The sequence below is a fragment of the Trematomus bernacchii genome, unplaced genomic scaffold (assembly GCF_902827165.1).
Source record: "Trematomus bernacchii unplaced genomic scaffold, fTreBer1.1, whole genome shotgun sequence".
Lineage (NCBI taxonomy): Eukaryota > Metazoa > Chordata > Actinopteri > Perciformes > Nototheniidae > Trematomus > Trematomus bernacchii.
Window position 1 is genome coordinate 1,858,767 of NW_022987720.1, and position 18,614 is coordinate 1,877,380.

Consider the following 18,614-nt stretch of genomic DNA (forward strand, 5'->3'; position numbering starts at 1 on the left):
AGTGACTCTGTTTACTGTTGGTGGCGCATTTTAGATATAAATCACTATATAAATAACATAATAACAATAACAACCATAACATATTGCATAGGAGCTCACTGCAGGCTATAATTCAATGTTTCCTGTGTTAAGGGTGACAGTTAAAAGCAAGCAAATGAACATTGAAAATTGAAATAATATAAATAACATGCAAAAAGCAATAAAATAACCGAGATGATACCTGAGCACACCACACCCGCATCTTCCATATGGCCACAGTTATTTTCTCCACGGGGGGCATGTCGGCAGTGCAATAGCGACGTCTCATTACCGACACATCTAACATTATCCAGCCAAATGTCTCCTTGGCCTGCACCAAAGAAGGAAGAGGATTTGGCCGTCTTAGGTGTTCCACAGTCCATGGCTCTGCAAACCACCTGAGCATCTTTGATGTCCCACTCATCATCACACACAGTTCCCCACGCGCCATCATGAAGAACCTCCACTCTACCAGAGCATCGATCAGTGCCGTTCACAAGCCTTAGCGGTGGATTACCTGAGGACATGTCCACTCATGTTAACATTACTTACAAGCTAGACTGAAATAATCCAAATATTAAGCTTTGTCTGAACTTTCAGTTTAGTAGTTATTAAGGTAGTTAGTTAGTTGCAACCATTAGAATATTCACCAGTAAATAGCAATAATAAGGTGTAATGCACATACAGTATGCCAATTCTGTTTTTTAATTAACCACTTGTCCTTTGCTATAATGGTTGAACAGTGCTGCAGTGCAAATGTACCTTCCTTTTGTGTCTTACCTGCACATGAAAGAGAAAACGCTTCACATGTCCCGGTGTAATCTTGAATATTGCATTTGGAGAAGGAATCCACAGGGCCAGAGCATCTACTTGAATACCCTCTGAGTGTGCTGTCACCAAAATTGAAGCTTTCTTGGATTTTTTTTGGAGCACCACAACCTAGTTCCTGACACACCACTGCAGCATCTTCGCTAGCCAAGTTATTACAAATTTTCCCCCAGTGGAAATTGGCTAAGACTTCCACTCTGCCAGAGCAGCGGTCAGTCCCATTGGCCAATCTGAGCGATTCTTGAAAGCAGATAAGAAGAGGTATTTTATTAAGAAAGTTCATGAAAAATGCAAATATGTCTGCAATGACTCTGCCAACTATAAAAAGAGAAATAGCCAAAACTTCAGCAAACTGTCATACAAAAAACAACTAATACTTTCCAGAAATTGCATGCATTATCATTGCACACAAATGCCAATATTTAGGATTGGCAATTGAATTTCCACTATTAATTAGAACAAATAAAGAATGTTACCTGAGCATATAACACCAGCATCTTCATTGTGGTCACAGTCGTGTTCTCCAAAACCTCTGTGCGGGCATTCAGAAAGGGACTTCTCATGACCAGTGCACTCAACATCGTCCAACAAAACCTGATCCTGACCTCTTCCGAAAAAAGACTTGTACTTGACAGAGATAGCATTCCCACAATTCATCTCTCGACATGTCACATCTGCTTCCTGCATCCCCCATTTGTCATCACAAATCGTTCCCCAATTTCCATCGTGGTAGACTTCCACACGTCCAGAGCACCGACCATCAGAAGAGCCGTTTACCAGTCGAATTGGTGTACTGTCTGTCAGGTGGAAAATAAAAAAATCAAGGGTATGTATATTCATAAGCCATCCAAAATGTAAGATTTATACAGGTGAAGTTTAACACACAATTATTGATGTAGCTTGAACACAGGAATTACTAACGTTCACAGACGATAGTAGCATCCACACAGCTTTCCTTGCTTTCCTGAATTCGGCACAGTGAGATAGAGCTCTCATTTCCTAAACAGTTGGGTTTGATGCCATGCAGGTCACGTGACTCTCCAAAATGTAGCTCTTCAGTCTGAGTGATAGGGGTGCCACAGTTAAGCTCTCGGCACACCACGACAGCGTCTAACGTCGCCCAGTCACTTTTGCATGCTCGTTTCCAGTTGCCTTCATGGTAGACTTCCACTCTGCCAGTACACCGATTGCTTCCGTTGACTACCTTCACATGTTCTGCAAATGATGTGCGCCGTTAAAAAAAAATCTATAACCATTTGTGTATTAAAGAACAATCGCACATTTTGGGAAATACATTTTTGTTACTGGCAAAATCATATGACAACATTGAAACAACTTTCACCTGTATTTTTTAGTATGCATCTGCAAAAAAGAGAAAGTTAGCTAAGCTTCACCAACAATTGTAAACAGTTGGAACAGTTTCCAGGCAACCACCAGAAACCTAAGGAAGTAACTGCTCAAGTCCAAGAATATACTTTCCCAGTGATGAAATCTGAAATTCTGTAGCTTAGCATAGTTAGCTCAGCTTATTTTAGCTTAGTGTGGTTAAGCTTGCTTTATCTTAGTTTTAACGCTTCTGCTGCAAAAATCCTCTAAAAGCAGAGAGCAAATGTGACCTGACAATATAACTGCTGCGTTTTCAAAGCAATATTGTGATCAGTTGCCAAGATAAATGCTGCGTTAGCTTTTTTTCTCCACTGCCGTATTTCCCAATTTCTCCCGAAAGTTTCACATGTTCTTGATTTAAATTGAGAAATCCTAGAAATGCAGAGTTTCGAAATACCTGATCTTCTGAGCTAACTTAGTCTATTCAAAGCAAAAGTTCAGCATTTTGGGAAACGTGATTACTTTGGGGGAGTTCGATAAAAAGATTGATTCTACTCCCTCTTAGGTGCCTTACAAACAATGGACGTCCGCTCTCGGGAGCGTCGGAGTGGTGCGGTCACCCTAAGTGACAGACCTAAAGTATCCGGGATTCAGGCATCTTCCCTGGCTTGTACATTTTTGGTGATGCGCCCTGGAGGTATCAGACTCTTTTAAACAACTTTTCCCCGCCTTTCAAACACTTATTCTGGGGTTTTAGCCAGTCATTTTGCACGAAATCATTTAACATTGACGGTCTCCTGAAAAAGCACATATTCTGTGCATTTTCAGGAGAGCGTCTATGTTAAATGATTTCGTGCAAAATGACTGTCTAAAACTCTCTTCCAGACATTTAAAAATACTTTCCCCGACCATTTAAACATTATTTCTGGCTTGTAAAGTGCAGTTATGCGCCCTGGAGATATTGCACTATTTACAAAATGTAGCACTCTGTTTATTTCACACCTCCAGGAGAGACCAGGGGGAAATCACCTCTCTCTGCCCGCTCACAGAGCCCCGAAGGACGGACTAGAGACCTCCAGCACCAGTCCCTAACAGTGGGACTCTGTTTATTTCACACCTCCAGGGCGGAGACCGGGAAAATCACCTCTCATTGCCCGCTCACAGAGCCCCGAAGGACGGACTAATTACCTCCAGCATGGGCCCCTAACAGTGGGACTCTGCACCTCCAGCAGAGACCAGGGGGAAATCACCTCTCTCTGCCCCCTCACAGAGCCCCAAGGACGGACTAATTACCTCCAGCATGTCCCCATAACAGTGGGACTCTGTTTCTTTCACAGCTCCAGCAGAGACCAGGGGAAAATCACCTCTCTCTGCCCGCTCACAGAGCCCCAAGGACGGACTAATTACCTCCAGCATGGGCCCCTAACAGTGGGACTCTGCACCCTCCAGCAGAGACCAGGGGGAAATCACCTCTCTCTGCCCCCTCACAGAGCCCCAAGGACGGACTAATTACCTCCAGCATGTCCCCATAACAGTGGGACTCTGTTTCTTTCACAGCTCCAGCAGAGACCAGGGGAAAATCACCTCTCTCTGCCCGCTCACAGAGCCCCAAGGACGGACTAATTACCTCCAGCATGGGCCCCTAACAGTGGGACTCTGCACCTCCAGCAGAGACCAGGGGGGAAATCACCTCTCTCTGCCCCCTCACAGAGCCCCAAGGACGGACTAATTACCTCCAGCATGTCCCCATAACAGTGGGACTCTGTTTCTTTCACAGCTCCAGCAGAGACCAGGGGAAAATCACCTCTCTCTGCCCGCTCACAGAGCACCGAAGGACGGACTCGAGACCTCCAGCATGTCCCCATAACAGTGGGACTCTGTTTCTTTCACAGCTCCAGCAGAGACCAGGGGAAAATCACCTCTCTCTGCCCGCTCACAGAGCACCGAAGGACGGACTCGAGACCTCCAGCATGTCCCCCATAACAGTGGGACTCTGTTTCTTTCACAGCTCCAGCAGAGACCAGGGGAAAATCACCTCTCTCTGCCCGCTCACAGAGCACCGAAGGACGGACTAGAGACCTCCAGCACCAGTCCCTAACAGGGGGACTCTGTTTATTTCACACCTCCAGGGCGGAGACCGGGAAAATCACCTCTCATTGCCCGCTCACAGAGCCCCGAAGGACGGACTAATTACCTCCAGCATGGGCCCCTAACAGTGGGACTCTGCACCTCCAGCAGAGACCAGGGGGAAATCACCTCTTTTTGCCCGCTCACAGAGCCCCAAGGACGGACTAATTACCTCCAGCATGGGCCCCTAACAGTGGGACCCTCCATAACCTTGCACACCCTGAGTCCCCGGGCCCCCACAGTTAAGCACTCCCCCACGGACTAAACACAGGTATTCACACCCACCAGAACCTCGTGCCCCTGGTGACCTTACAAGGGGGTGGTTTATGGTGCTTCTGTGTCCGCCCATCAGCATCCATATTCGGCCTTCTTCACGGCATCACCCCCCCTTCTGTGGAGGGTATTCTCGTGCCCCTGGTGACCTTACAAGGGGGTGGTTTTATGGTGCTTCTGTGTCCGCCCATCAGCATCCATATTCGGCCTTCTTCACGGCATCACCCCCCCTTCTGGGCTGGAGGGTATTCTCGTGCCCCTGGTGACCTTACAAGGGGGTGGTTTTATGGTGCTTCTGTGTCCGCCCATCAGCATCCATATTCGGCCTTCTTCACGGCATCACCCCCCCTTCTGTGGAGGGTATTCTCGTGCCCCTGGTGGTCTTACAAGGGGGTGGTTTTATGGTGCTTCTGTGTCCGCCCATCAGCATCCATATTCGGCCTTCTTCACGGCATCACCCCCCCTTCTGTGGAGGGTATTCTCGTGCCCCTGGTGGTCTTACAAGGGGGTGGTTTTATGGTGCTTCTGTGTCCGCCCATCAGCATCCATATTCGGCCTTCTTCACGGCATCACCCCCCCTTCTGGGCTGGAGGTTCAAACACTTTAACTTTGTTCACCCTCCTCTGGCTTACACCTCCTCCGCCAACACTTGAGCGCTCATCACAGGGTTCAGCACCAAGGAGAGTGCCTCCCCGGTGCTGATGGAAAGTGGCACTTTTTCTGCCCCTGGTAACCATCAAGGTTATTGTTTTTTTTTATTTTTTATTTTATTTTAACAAAAACCACAGTACACAGAGCCTAAAACATAAACTATTTACACGTACTACTGCTGCTATAACAGTACTACTAAATTTCTTAACCTACGTTTTAAAGTGCAGTTATGCGCCCTGGAGGTGTTGCACTATTAACAAAATGTATGCCCAGGATTCTGGCACCTTTCCTGGCTTGTAAAGTGCAGTTATGCGCCCTGGAGATATTGTACTATTTACAAAATGTATACACAGGATTATAATAATAATTATATACACGGTATACATATTCACAATGTTTAGCGGGATTCAGGGGACCAAATTAGGCGTCTAATTCTTACGGTGCACCAGGGCAAACAGGTTGAGTCCACGGCCCCTGCCCCATCATCAGGAGTGTCAACCAGCCCCGGTCCCGACTTCATTGGCCTCTTTCCCTCCCGCTTCCGCTTCCGCTGCTGCTGCCGCTCCAATGACCCATCAGGTGAAGATGATAGAGCAGTACTGTTATAGCAGCCCTCTTCGGAGGTCTCCCCATCTGACAGCGGTAGACATCCTTCTGATGATGATGCAGCTGCTGCCGCATCTGATGACGCCCTGAACATGGAGCGGATTCTCAATGCCTCCTTTATACCTGGCGCATTCGCGTAGAACCGGTCCGCCGTGGTTACGTCGTGACACATAAACCTGGCGAGAATCGACCGGCTTTCTGGATCTTGGTGATGCTTGATATTGTCAGCCAGGGCAGTGCGCAGGATTGTGAAGGTGACGGCTGTTTCTAGCCCAGCATCAGCCCATGCCCTCTTCAAGTGAGCGTTCAGGTTCCTGGAGGCCCGATTCCCCCTTGTGAAAAGGAAGAATTCATTCTGAGGACCCAGCAATGCCTCTTTAATCCCCATCCACCGCATGACCCAGCTAAACTCCTCTACTGTAAGCGCCAGCTGTGCTTCGCCATATGTCTTGGCCGTCTTGTGATCCTGCACATGGATGATGTAGCCCTCAGCAGTTCCCCTTATGGCTGCCTCTAAGACCTCACTGTTTTTCATGTTTGCGTACACGCCCGTACGGTGGCCATACAGGAGGCTCCAATGGAGGGTGAGATAGCCATAGAGAAGCTTCTGGGTGGTTGAGGTCGGCGTGCCGGCCATCAGGTCGAGGAGCTCCGGGATGCGCTTCTCAGCGGCCGCCATGGCGGCGAGAAGCTCCGCCTGGCTCGGCAGACGATCCAGTTTGTTCCTCTTCACCTTAAACTGATGTAGAGTGACTGCCTTATTCAAGTGTTTCATGTTGGCTTTCACCTCTCTCATTATGTGGGTCATATCAGACTGGGTGAGCTTGCACCCCCGGGGCTTTGACTCAGACATGTACCCCATGAACTGGTGCACATTCTTCAGGAAGAACTCTGATGTTGTGACTGCCCGGCCCGGCTTTACAATATACTCGCTCCAGCCACGGATCATCTTCATGTTTCTTAGGAACAGCCAGTCTGACAGGCGGTTAACACCATGGGCCATGTATACTATGAAGTTCTTTATCCGGCTGATCTTCGACACAACATTGTCTTTCTGTTTTACTGTCGGAGCGACACCCAAACAGTGATCCAAGTATGTCTGAAGGTACGCCTCCATGCTTCTAGGCAACGTGATTTCACGCATGGTATTCCCCGTCCACACCCAGTGGACCAGTAATTTGAGGGAGAGGGCAAGTCATTAGCCAGCTTAGAGGCACGGGTCTTCCGGCATACAGGGGTCTCGCTACCGGAGGCTACTGCAAACATGACAGTTTCCACCGGGGTCTTCACAGGGGTCTCGCTACCGGAGGCTACTGCAAACATGACAGTTTCCCACCGGGGTCTTCACAGGGGTCTCGCTACCGGAGGCTACTGCAAACATGACAGTTTCCACCGGGGTCTTCACAGGGGTCTCGCTACCGGAGGCTACTGCAAACATGACAGTTTCCACCGGGGGCCTTCACAGGGGTCTCGCTACCGGAGGCTACTGCAAACATGACAGTTTCCACCGGGGTCTTCACAGGGGTCTCGCTACCGGGAGGCTACTGCAAACATGACAGTTTCCACCGGGGTCTTCACAGGGGTCTCGCTACCGGAGGCTACTGCAAACATGACAGTTTCCACCGGGGGTCTTCACAGGGGTCTCGCTACCGGAGGCTACTGCAAACATGACAGTTTCCACCGGGGTCTTCACAGGGGTCTCGCTACCCGGAGGCTACTGCAAACATGACAGTTTCCACCGGGGTCTTCACAGGGGTCTCGCTACCGGAGGCTACTGCAAACATGACAGTTTCCACCGGGGTCTTCACAGGGGTCTCGCTACCGGAGGCTACTGCAAACATGACAGTTTCCACCGGGGTCTTCACAGGGGTCTCGCTACCGGAGGCTACTGCAAACATGACAGTCTTCACCGGGGTCTTCACAGGGGTCTCGCTACCGGAGGCTACTGCAAACATGACAGTCTTCACCGGGCTCTTCTCAGGGGTCTCGCTACCGGAGGAAACTGGTAATATGACAGTCTTCACTGGGCTCTTCACAGGGTTCTTGACCGGTCTCTTTCCACCGGAGGCTACTGCAAGCATGACAGTCTTCACTGGGCTCTTCACAGGGTTCTTGACCGGTCTCTTCCCACCGGAGGCTACTGCAAGCATGACAGTCTTCACCGGGCTCCTCACAGGGGTCTCGCTACCGGAGGTTACTGGGGACTGCATGACAGTCTTCACCGGGCTCTTCACAGGGGTATTGCTGCCTGAGGCTACTGTGTTTATGCCGGAGGTACTTGGGATTGCCAGGCCCTTAAATCGTATACATTCGTCCTCTTCCTCAAGAACAGCAGCACTCTGCTTCCTGGGTTTTAGCTCCTTTTTCAGCCTGGAGCGCAGGGTCTTCACCTCATCATTGAGGGCATCCTTCTGAGCCCTCAATGCCACATTTTCCAGCATCACCTGCCTGCAGTCCTCGTTGTCACACTCGGTATGTGGGGAGAAGGGTGGAGGGTGCCCGGGGTATTCCTCCTCATTGTCTATATCCAATGATGTAGCCATTCCAATGATGGGGTTAGTCTCACGGAGGTCATGGAGCAACTGCAGTGCCACACTATGCTTCAGCCTTGCCATGACCTGATGTGCCTCATGTCGGGACAACTCAGGGTGGTCATGTTTTACATGATGGTCCAGTCTCTTCCCAGCGTACGAACACCCAGCGATGGGACAGGGTTTGGTCCGAACATTTATCCTTCCACTGGCTATTTTCAGGAGGATTCCCCTCTCCTCCAAGTTCCGCACTGCATGCTTGTGCTTAAGGTGTTTGTTCAATGCCAGATAGAAGAGTCTGCACACCGGGCATTCAGATGACATCCTTCCTGAAACACACATAATGAATTTGATCAAAATTATGTTATAGTTCTCCGTTTATATGCGTTAGCGTGAGCGGTGGTTGCGACACTGGGTCCGATGCATCAATTCATGGTGCATGGACGAAGGGAAGTATTGGGTTACCACCGGGTCAGATGGTCCCACTTCCGCACCAACGCGGGGCTGGTGATGGCAACATTGGGTCCGATGCATCAATACATGGTGCCCCGACCATGAGAGGGTTTGGGGTACCCCGGAACCAGGCACCACCCCAGCAGGAAACGGGTTGTATGGTCAAAGGAGGAAAGAGTGATAGAACCGGGGTAAAGCAAAGAAAGTGTCCGACAATAGTGACTTGTGAGGCGGCCAGAGAGTCTGTCATATCTCGGTCCTATCCTCCAGGCAACGCTGTGGCCAAAACTGGGCTAAAAACTAAAAAAACTAAAAAATATTTCATCCAGGGAAATTTGGGTGAAAATGAAAAAAAAGTACCCCGGAAATAGTGCTTCATTAGCCAGCAGCAGTCCCCTGTCGACTCATGTGACATTCCTACAGGGTTACATAGAACCAGGGTGTGGGCTCCGAGCCATCTCCGAGACATCTCTAGTCCGTGTTGATAATGGGGGAAATGTACCCCAAAATAGTCCTTCATTAGCCAGCAGCAGTCCCCTGTCGACTCATGTGACATTCCTCCAGGGTTACATAGAACCAGGGTGTGGGCTCCGAGCCATCTCCGAGACATCTCTAGTCCGTGTTGATAATGGGGGAAATGTACCCCAAAATAGTCCTTCATTAGCCAGCAGCAGTCCCCTGTCGACTCATGTGACATTCCTCCAGGGTTACATAGAACCAGGGTGTGGGCTCCAAGCCATCTCCGAGACATCTCTAGTCCGTGTTGATAATGGGGGAAATGTACCCCAAAATAGTCCTTCATTAGCCAGCAGCAGTCCCCTGTCGACTCATGTGACATTCCTCCAGGGTTACATAGAACCAGGGTGTGGGCTCCGAGCCATCTCCGAGACATCTCTAGTCCGTGTTGATAATGGGGGAAATGTACCCCAAAATAGTCCTTCATTAGCCAGCAGCAGTCCCCTGTCGACTCATGTGACATTCCTCCAGGGTTACATAGAACCAGGGTGTGGGCTCCAAGCCATCTCCGAGACATCTCTAGTCCGTGTTGATAATGGGGGAAATGTACCCCAAAATAGTCCTTCATTAGCCAGCAGCAGTCCCCTGTCGACTCATGTGACATTCCTCCAGGGTTACATAGAACCAGGGTGTGGGCTCCGAGCCATCTCCGAGACATCTCTAGTCCGTGTTGATAATGGGGGAAATGTACCCCCAAAATAGTGCATCATGACTCAGCAATCATCACACTCAACTTTGGTGAGAACCGGGCAAAGGGGTCAAAATCCGTCAATGTGGGGGGGTGAAACGGCTGTAAGCGAGCCCTGGGGGGGGCACCCGGGACCGGGCAGTGCCCCCGGGAGAAGGAACCGGGTCAAACGGGCCAAAACAGGGAAAAAAATAAAAATAAAAAGAACCAGGCAAAAGGGGGGAAAATGGGAAAAAAGTGTCCGAAAATAGTGCCTCATGACCCCGCAGGAGTCCCCCGCGGACTCCCCTGACATTCCTCCATGGTCGAAATCATCCAACTCAACTTTGGTGAGAACCGGGAAAAGGGGTCAAAATGTAAAAATTGTACCCCAAAATAGTGCCTCATGACCCCGCAGGAGTCCCCCGCGGACTCCCCTGACATTCCTCCATGGTCGAAATCATCCAACTCAACTTTGGTGATAACCGGGCAAAGGGGTCAAAATGTAAAAATTATACCCCAAAATAGTGCCTCAAAATCGGGTAGAGTCACCTGCAAAGTGCCCTCGCATTCCTCCATGGCTCAAAATGTCGAACTTAAACTATTTGGAGAACCAGAGAAATGTAAAAAATACGCCCCAAAATAGTGCCTCAAAATCGGGTAGAGTCACCTGCAAAGTGCCCTCGCATTCCTCCATGGCTCAAAATGTCGAACTTAAACTATTTGGAGAACCAGAGAAATGTAAAAAATACGCCCCAAAATAGTGTCTCATAATCGGGTAGAGTCACCTGCAAAGTGCCCTCGCATTCCTCCATGTCAAACTTTAAGTATTGAGAGAACCAGGCTGGGGGGTCCTTGAGGCACAAAATTAGGCCCACTCAAAGTGCTTGGTGAGCGGATACATTCTTCCATGATTTGCAACAGCCGTTATTTTTCTGAGTGCACCCAAAAACTGGGTTTCCGATTTCGTGCAGACGGTAGTTTGAAAAGTATGGATGAATCTTTTTAACAGAGAAGTGGAAATGAAGCCCAGGGACTTTTTCCCCTTCTCCGTTGTACCAACCATCGGAGAAGGGGAAAAATCGGCCCGAAGCGCCAATAGTCTGGCCCCTTCTCCCGTTGGCACTCTGTCATTTTTTTGACAATTTTTCAAAACTTCATTTTTGATTATTTTAAGTTATAATTAAGCGTTTTCTTCAATTTTTTTTGCTTTCCACGGGTGGGGGCGCCTGGCAGGCCGCCTATGAGCACCCAAATTCGGCCTGGATCATCCAGGATTTGTGGGCTAAGCTCCATAAACTGACTAAATCACCCAGAGAGGTCACCTTTCTAGCCCAAATATATATAATACAAATACATTTAAATAGTAAAAGGTGCACTTGTGCTCTGCATTACCCGGAATTTTATTTTCATAGCCCCATGATAGTGATTAAAAATCATTTTCATGGGAAAAAGTGTTAAAACGCCTGATTAAATTATATGCAGGACCCCAGTGAGCTCCAGACTATGTGCATTGTGTTGGGGAACCATATAAATGATAGAATAAATGCATTTAAATGCAAAAATAATGATTTAAAATCATTTTAGGGGGACAATTGTGGAGAGGAGCCTGAAAATGACTCTGCAGCAGGCTGCCTATGAGCACCCAAATTCGGCCTTCTTCACGGAACCACGACCCCTTCTGTGGAGGGTATTCTCGTGCCCCTGGTGAGCACACAATGACCCAGGAAAGAGTCTTCAAAACACAGGTAAAAGTGTGTTAAACAGTGGGGTAACATGTTTGAAATGACAGCACACTGCTGCTTGTTGGCAGCCTGACTCACTTGACTTGTCTCACACACACCCAGGGGGGGAGAAAGAGGACACATTGACCCAGGAAAGAGTCTTCAAAACACAGGTAAAAGTGTGTTAAACAGTGGGGTAACATGTTTGAAATGACAGCACACTGCTGCTTGTTGGCAGGCTGACTCACTTGACTTGTCTCACACACACCCAGGGGGGGAGAAAGAGGACACATTGGAGCACAGAATGACCCAGGAAAGAGTCTTCAAAACACAGGTAAAAGTGTGTTAAACAGTGGGGTAACATGTTTGAAATGACAGCACACTGCTGCTTGTTGGCAGGCTGACTCACTTGACTTGTCTCACACACACCCAGGGGGGGAGAAAGAGGACACATTGGAGCACAGAATGACCCAGGAAAGAGTCTTCAAAACACAGGTAAAAGTGTGTTAAACAGTGGGGTAACATGTTTGAAATGACAGCACACTGCTGCTTGTTGGCAGCCTGACTCACTTGACTTGTCTCACACACACCCAGGGGGGGAGAAAGAGGACACATTGGAGCACAGAATGACCCAGGAAAGAGTCTTCAAAACACAGGTAAAAGTGTGTTAAACAGTGGGGTAACATGTTTGAAATGACAGCACACTGCTGCTTGTTGGCAGGCTGACTCACTTGACTTGTCTCACACACACCCAGGGGGGGAGAAAGAGGACACATTGACCCAGGAAAGAGTCTTCAAAACACAGGTAAAAGTGTGTTAAACAGTGGGGTAACATGTTTGAAATGACAGCACACTGCTGCTTGTTGGCAGGCTGACTCACTTGACTTGTCTCACACACACCCAGGGGGGGAGAAAGAGGACACATTGGAGCACACATTGACCCAGGAAAGAGTCTTCAAAACACAGGTAAAAGTGTGTTAAACAGTGGGGTAACATGTTTGAAATGACAGCACACTGCTGCTTGTTGGCAGGTAAACATTGTTTAATTGTTTAAGTGTTTTTAAATGTATGGAACAGTGTTTTGTCTCTTTCAAAACTCTCCCGTCATTGGCCGGATACATGGGGACGATTTTATATTCACTATGACCGTTACTATTCCAGTGAGACGAAGTACGTCCGGTGACGGGAGTGATCCCATGTTAATTTTGTCCAAAAACCAGAGCATTCCCTTATCTTCCATTCACTTGATAAACAAAAAGTCTACAGCAAGCAGCAACTTATCTAAGCACAGCAGAAACACTAAGAACAGAGATAGACCCTGGCTTTGTCTGAGGTTAACAAAATCCAGCACGTTCAAAGCTCCATCTTTAACACGTGAGTAGTACTACAAATGCCCCTTTCGTCTCATTAGTATGCATAAAAAGTGACAGGTCACACCTGCCTCATCAGTACTACTACTTATGCTAATGAGCCCCTTTGATATGTTAATGAGTCCCTTTGTTCGAGGTGTTATCACATGTAGGTGTGATATTCCCCCATTGTAGTAGATCCTTTGTTGTGTAATCTAATTAGCCTTTGATGTCTGATCCCTTTGTTGTCTATCCTTTGATGTGAGGGGTGAGGTGTTTGTGACATGTAGGTGTGATATTCCCTGTTGTAGTAGATCCTTTGTTGTATAATCTAATTAGCCTTTGATGTCTGACCCCTTGTTGTCTAATCTAATTAGACCCTTTGATGTCTGTCCTTTGATGTAAGGTGGGAGGTGTTATAACATGTAGGTGTGTGTGTGTACCGGTGTGTTATAAGCCTTTGATGTCAATCTAATTAGCCCTTTGATGTATGTCCTTTGATCAGTGTTTGTAATTAGTGTTAAGGTAGTCTCTTTGAAGTTGTGTGAGACTGTCTCGCACCCCGTCCTCCTCTCACCCCTTCCCCCTTCCCCCTTCCTTTTGCTGTGATGTCAGAAGATAGAGGTGGAGGGTGGAGTTAGATGAAAAATAATTCCGTGCAAACTAGATAAAAAGCCAGTCATTTCCACTCACCAAGTCACCTAAACTTTCAAAAACGAAAATGGCAAAGAGACGCATCGATATGGGTTTAATCAGCGAGACGCCTGTGACAACTTACCGCCATCCGTCGGGAGCTCCAGTCAAGAAACGGACGCAGTATCTGTGCCGGGTTCAGACCCTCCGTCGGAAGCTCTTCATGAAAAATGGAGTCTGGATGTGTGAGACTGTCTCCCCTCACACCCCATCCCACCCCCTCCCCTCCCCCCTGCCCGTCACCTCCTGATGTGGCTATCAGCCATTAATTTTCACTCACCAAGTCACCTAAAACGTTTATTGTCCTCTCTAAATTAGATTAGTTTTAATATGATTTGTGTTAACTATGGATGTGCTCTTAAGTTGTAGGGCTTGTGAACTAATGTTTAATTATTTTTACTAACTACAACAAAGTCTCTTTGAGAGGAAAATAATAATTTAAAGATCTTAATGACCCCCTGATCTTGTCTTTTTATTGTTTAATTACTTCACACAACTATTAATGAATCCCTATATGAAGTTACATGAGGCTACATTTACTGGTGTTGAGCCCTGGATGATGAAAATAATCTAAGTGTCATGTTAGGGGGACATTACGGAACTCAGGAGCCCGCCCTTGGAGGCTTGGAGAGCGGATAAAGAGAGCTGTATTTACTGGTGTTGAGCCCTGGATGATGTAAATAGTCCAAATGCCATGGTAGGGGGGCATTACGGAACTCAGGAGTCCGCCCTTTGAGGCGTTGTTAACATTAATGCTTTTGTTTTTGTTACTAAGGTACTTTCTTAGATACACTTTTGAAGTGAGCAACACTTTACAACTGGTAGAAAGTTAAGTACTTTTGTATGGAATTGGGTTTTCTTTAGAGCTGTTTTCAGTGAGACAATGCAGTTTCTGATAATTTTAAGTTTCAAGTTTCAAGGCTTTATGGCATATGCCCATTAGCTACAGTGTAGATATGTCAATGAAAAACATAGGTCACAGGCTCCTCCAACAGTGCAACAAATTATATATATATATATATATATATATATATATATATAGAGCACATAAAACAGATAAAATACTGTAATTTGTGCGTAATTCTCTCACAAAGGAACTGTAAGATACACGTTTATGTATGGAAAACTTTATAACTTGGTAAAATATTCATTCATTTGTAATGAATTACTTGACTAACATTACTTTTTTTTAAATATATGTTTTTAGATGCTTTACTTTTGATTTCTTTCATGTTATTTTAACACATTACTTTTTTCATATTTTTCAACATACTGTGATATATATATATATATATATATTTTTTTTTTTCTCTCCATTATATTTTTGAATATACAGTGATTTTTATCAAAATACAACATGCAACTATTACATTATACAATATTACGACTTTTTGCGATATTTTCAACACAATATACTTTTTTGTAGGGCTTCAGGATATTTGGCATGTCATGCATAAAACCGGTGTCATCTTTCCTGAAACTGACGTGCTGTCCGTTTTACAAACAAGTTATCTTTCTGCTTCTTCACCCTCTGAATTTTCCTCCCCCGTCCCTCTTCCTTCAGCCATCACAACAACAATTAAGTCAGATCTGTGAAATTAAACACCTCTTTCCCAAAGCGTGACTTCCCTATTGAGGGAGTGGGGCAGTAGGGCCTAACCCGATTGGCCAAATATACTAACATGCAGAACGTATGGTATGTTTGAAAAAAGACTAACCATCTATCCAGTTCAAGCTGTCTTTAAGATGTGACATTGTGCTCTGACTTTTTCCCCGTAAAATCATGACAAACTATTACTTATTCTTAAATTTGACCTCTTGCTGCTTGGTTGAAAATGATAGATGAAAAATAACTTCTTAAAAAGAGTCAAACAGCGAGGGACATTATACGGGTGAAAGAAACTCTCATTTCTACAGATGACTCCCCCACTCAACGCAATAAGTCCCACCCCAATCAGCAAATCATCCAAAACTAAGGACCCCCCTAAGACGACCGTTGAAAACTAGCCATGGATCTGAGAAAAAACAAGTCTGATGTAGCCTACCCTTATTATCACCAGGATAACGGATATGGGCTTAATGACTGGATGTTACAAAGTAAGGGAGAGGATGTTCCCGAAGAAGAGCTTCCCTCTATATCATATCCGTGTAAGGTCTTTAGGACAAAAGAGGACTATGATAAAATGACATATGAAGAATACCTTTCTTTAAAAGATGGTATTATAGATAACCTTTATAGAAACAATATATCTCATACTACTCGCCAAGATCGCAAACGACAATTAGCAGAAAAGAAAAGCAAAAGTAAAGAAAACCGAAGAAAAAGAAAAAGCAAAATGAAAAGGAGAAGAAAAATGAAAAGCAAACGCAGATTGCGAATGAAAAGAAAAGGGACAATAGGACGGAAAAAGACAAAAAGAAGGAAGGTGAAAAGAAAAAGGAACAAAGTGAAGAAATTTCAACTAACTATAGAGGATGCTGATAGTGTTGTAGAGCCATTACCGGATCATAATAATCTTATAGATCATCTTCCGCTAACCGACTGCTGCGAATGTGTTGAACAAATACCAAAAGCAATGGCAGAGCTTTGCTTCAATATAATGAGAGAAAAAGCACGATACTATGGAATTGCCCAAATTGGCGACAGTGCCAGAACATGTATTAAAAGACTGTTGGAGGATCTCTATTCTAGTATCGGTTGTCATTACAGCAAAGGATATGCCAAAACGTGTGATGACATAGACAAAGCTTTTGAAGACAATTATATGGTACCCGTCCTTACAGCTAAACAAATCCTATGCCAGGTATTCAACAGACCACAAGAAGCACAAGAAGCCCCAGAAAGGATTACATTCAGAGCTAATAATGGTGAAACCGAAGAAGAAGCAAAGCAGATTATAATCGTTGCGGGTGAAAGGATAGAGAATTTGCAAGTGATGTTAATGCACTTATCTGATATAAAAAATGCATTCATTTACTTCCAAGAGACCCCTAAACATCTACTTGGGCAATGTGAATTGAACGATAAACCGATCACTGTAAATGAAACGCGGAGAGAAGCAGCAGTGCAAATCGTTAAGTCTATTACCTTGTATGCACTACGACATTAACTTGGTCAAATGTAATATGTCTTTCTGAAAATGTGGCGAATGGTGTGTTTTTCAATTAAGCAACCATAACAAATGAAAATGTGTTTTATTTTTGCTTTCATATATAGTAATAGTATTAACTCCTTTGACTAGACTGTACTAAAATAAGACGTTTCACTGTTAAATAAAAATGGAAGTAGAAAATCGAGGTAATGATGAGGTTCGTTATGTATCCAGTAACTATGAACAGCAGTTAGCATGTTATTTAACCCTTTAACTCTAATAGACAAATCTAAAATAGCCTCTAGCTTATCTAAGTTTGTGATTTTAACACTTATTCACTGACACAAGGCAGATTTTGGCTTTTTTCTCATGTCAAGATACTTTTTGACACACTTTGAGGTATGCAAAACTTTTAAAAACACTTGTACAGTTAAATAATGTAGGTTTTCTCTGATATTTTAGTTATTTTCAGCTACCAAGATACTTTTTTGATACACTTTAATGTAGGAACATTTGGCAACTGGTAGAATGTCAATTATTTTGTAATAAAATGTATTTTCTTAAAGACTGTGACTCTAAAAGGGGAAGTTTTATTTTTTTTCTCCCGTTGTCTTTCACTTACTTTTTGGATACAGTTTTATGTATGACAACTTTACAACTGGTAGAAAGTTAAGTACTTTTTCTGAACAGATTTTCTTTAAGACTGTGTCTCTTAAAGGTAAGACAATCCAGTTTTATGGAAGTAACTTAAATTATTTTTTTTTGTTTTTTCTCCTACAAAGATACTTATAGTTACACTTTAATGGCTGCAAAACTTTATAACTTGGTAAAATATTCATTATTTTGTAATGAATTGAGTTTTCTTTTTTTTTTTTTTTTTTTCAACATACTATTGTACACAATGACTTTTCCATATATATATATATTTTTTTTTCAGACAAACTATACTTTTGACTTTTTCCGTAAAATCGTGACAAACTATTACTTATTCTTACATTTGACCTCTTGCTGCTTGGTTGGAAATGATAGATGAAAAAGCTACAAAGCTTAAAGAACTTTTCTAAAAACTCTCAATTCTACAGATGAATCCCCCCACTCAACGCAATAAGTCCACCCCCCATTCAGCAAATCATCTAAAACGAAGGACCCCACTAAGACGCCCGTTGAAAACTAGCCAGGGATCTGAGAAAAACCAAGTCTCCCCCCCCGTGAGTTGCAGCCAGGAACAAACTCCTGGACTACTATCGTCACCACCATTGTGGACACCCAAATCTTGCAATACTACAGCTGCTGATGTTACTCCTGGGGCCAAGACGTCTCTGTTTTTGAACATAGTGAAATCGGAGTTGGTTGATATTCTGGAGAGGGGTGCTGCATCGGTACAGAGAAAAAATCTGCAATGGATGCCGAGTCAGTCACCCCGGCCAGAGGCAACACGATTGTGTGAATGACATTCCAGAATATTTCTTCAGAAACAATTACAACGCGTTAATGAAAAAGACTTTGGCTCGCCGACTTCATTACTGCGATTGACCAGAGTCTTAATGATATAAACATTTACGCGGCTGAATGGAGGATCCAAGGCGCTTCGGAGGCTTTTCTGCACAATCTCAAAACTGCAGACGCCTCAAGGAGAGACTTGAAAAGATCCATGCCGAGCTGGATGGAGAGGAAGAAGACTAATAACCAGCGGTTGATTTTTTCCGATACTTTGACTTTTCTTTAAACTAAAATAAAAATGGGTAACTACTATGGAAAAC

The 18,614-nt window shown here is 45.2% G+C and overlaps 1 protein-coding gene across 1 annotated transcript in view; it reads right to left on the reverse strand.

Moving 5' to 3' along the window:
* LOC117492610 (deleted in malignant brain tumors 1 protein-like) overlaps window positions 1-18,614 on the reverse strand; it is a 41,525-nt gene that overhangs the window by 8,591 nt on the left and 14,320 nt on the right. Inside the window, exons 5-8 of the mRNA XM_034142966.1 lie at window positions 1,768-2,061; window positions 1,323-1,643; window positions 799-1,086; window positions 221-535 (exon numbers count right to left, since the gene is read on the reverse strand). Coding sequence (XP_033998857.1) covers window positions 221-535; window positions 799-1,086; window positions 1,323-1,643; window positions 1,768-2,061 — 1,218 coding nt within the window. The remainder of the gene's footprint in view (window positions 1-220; window positions 536-798; window positions 1,087-1,322; window positions 1,644-1,767; window positions 2,062-18,614) is intronic.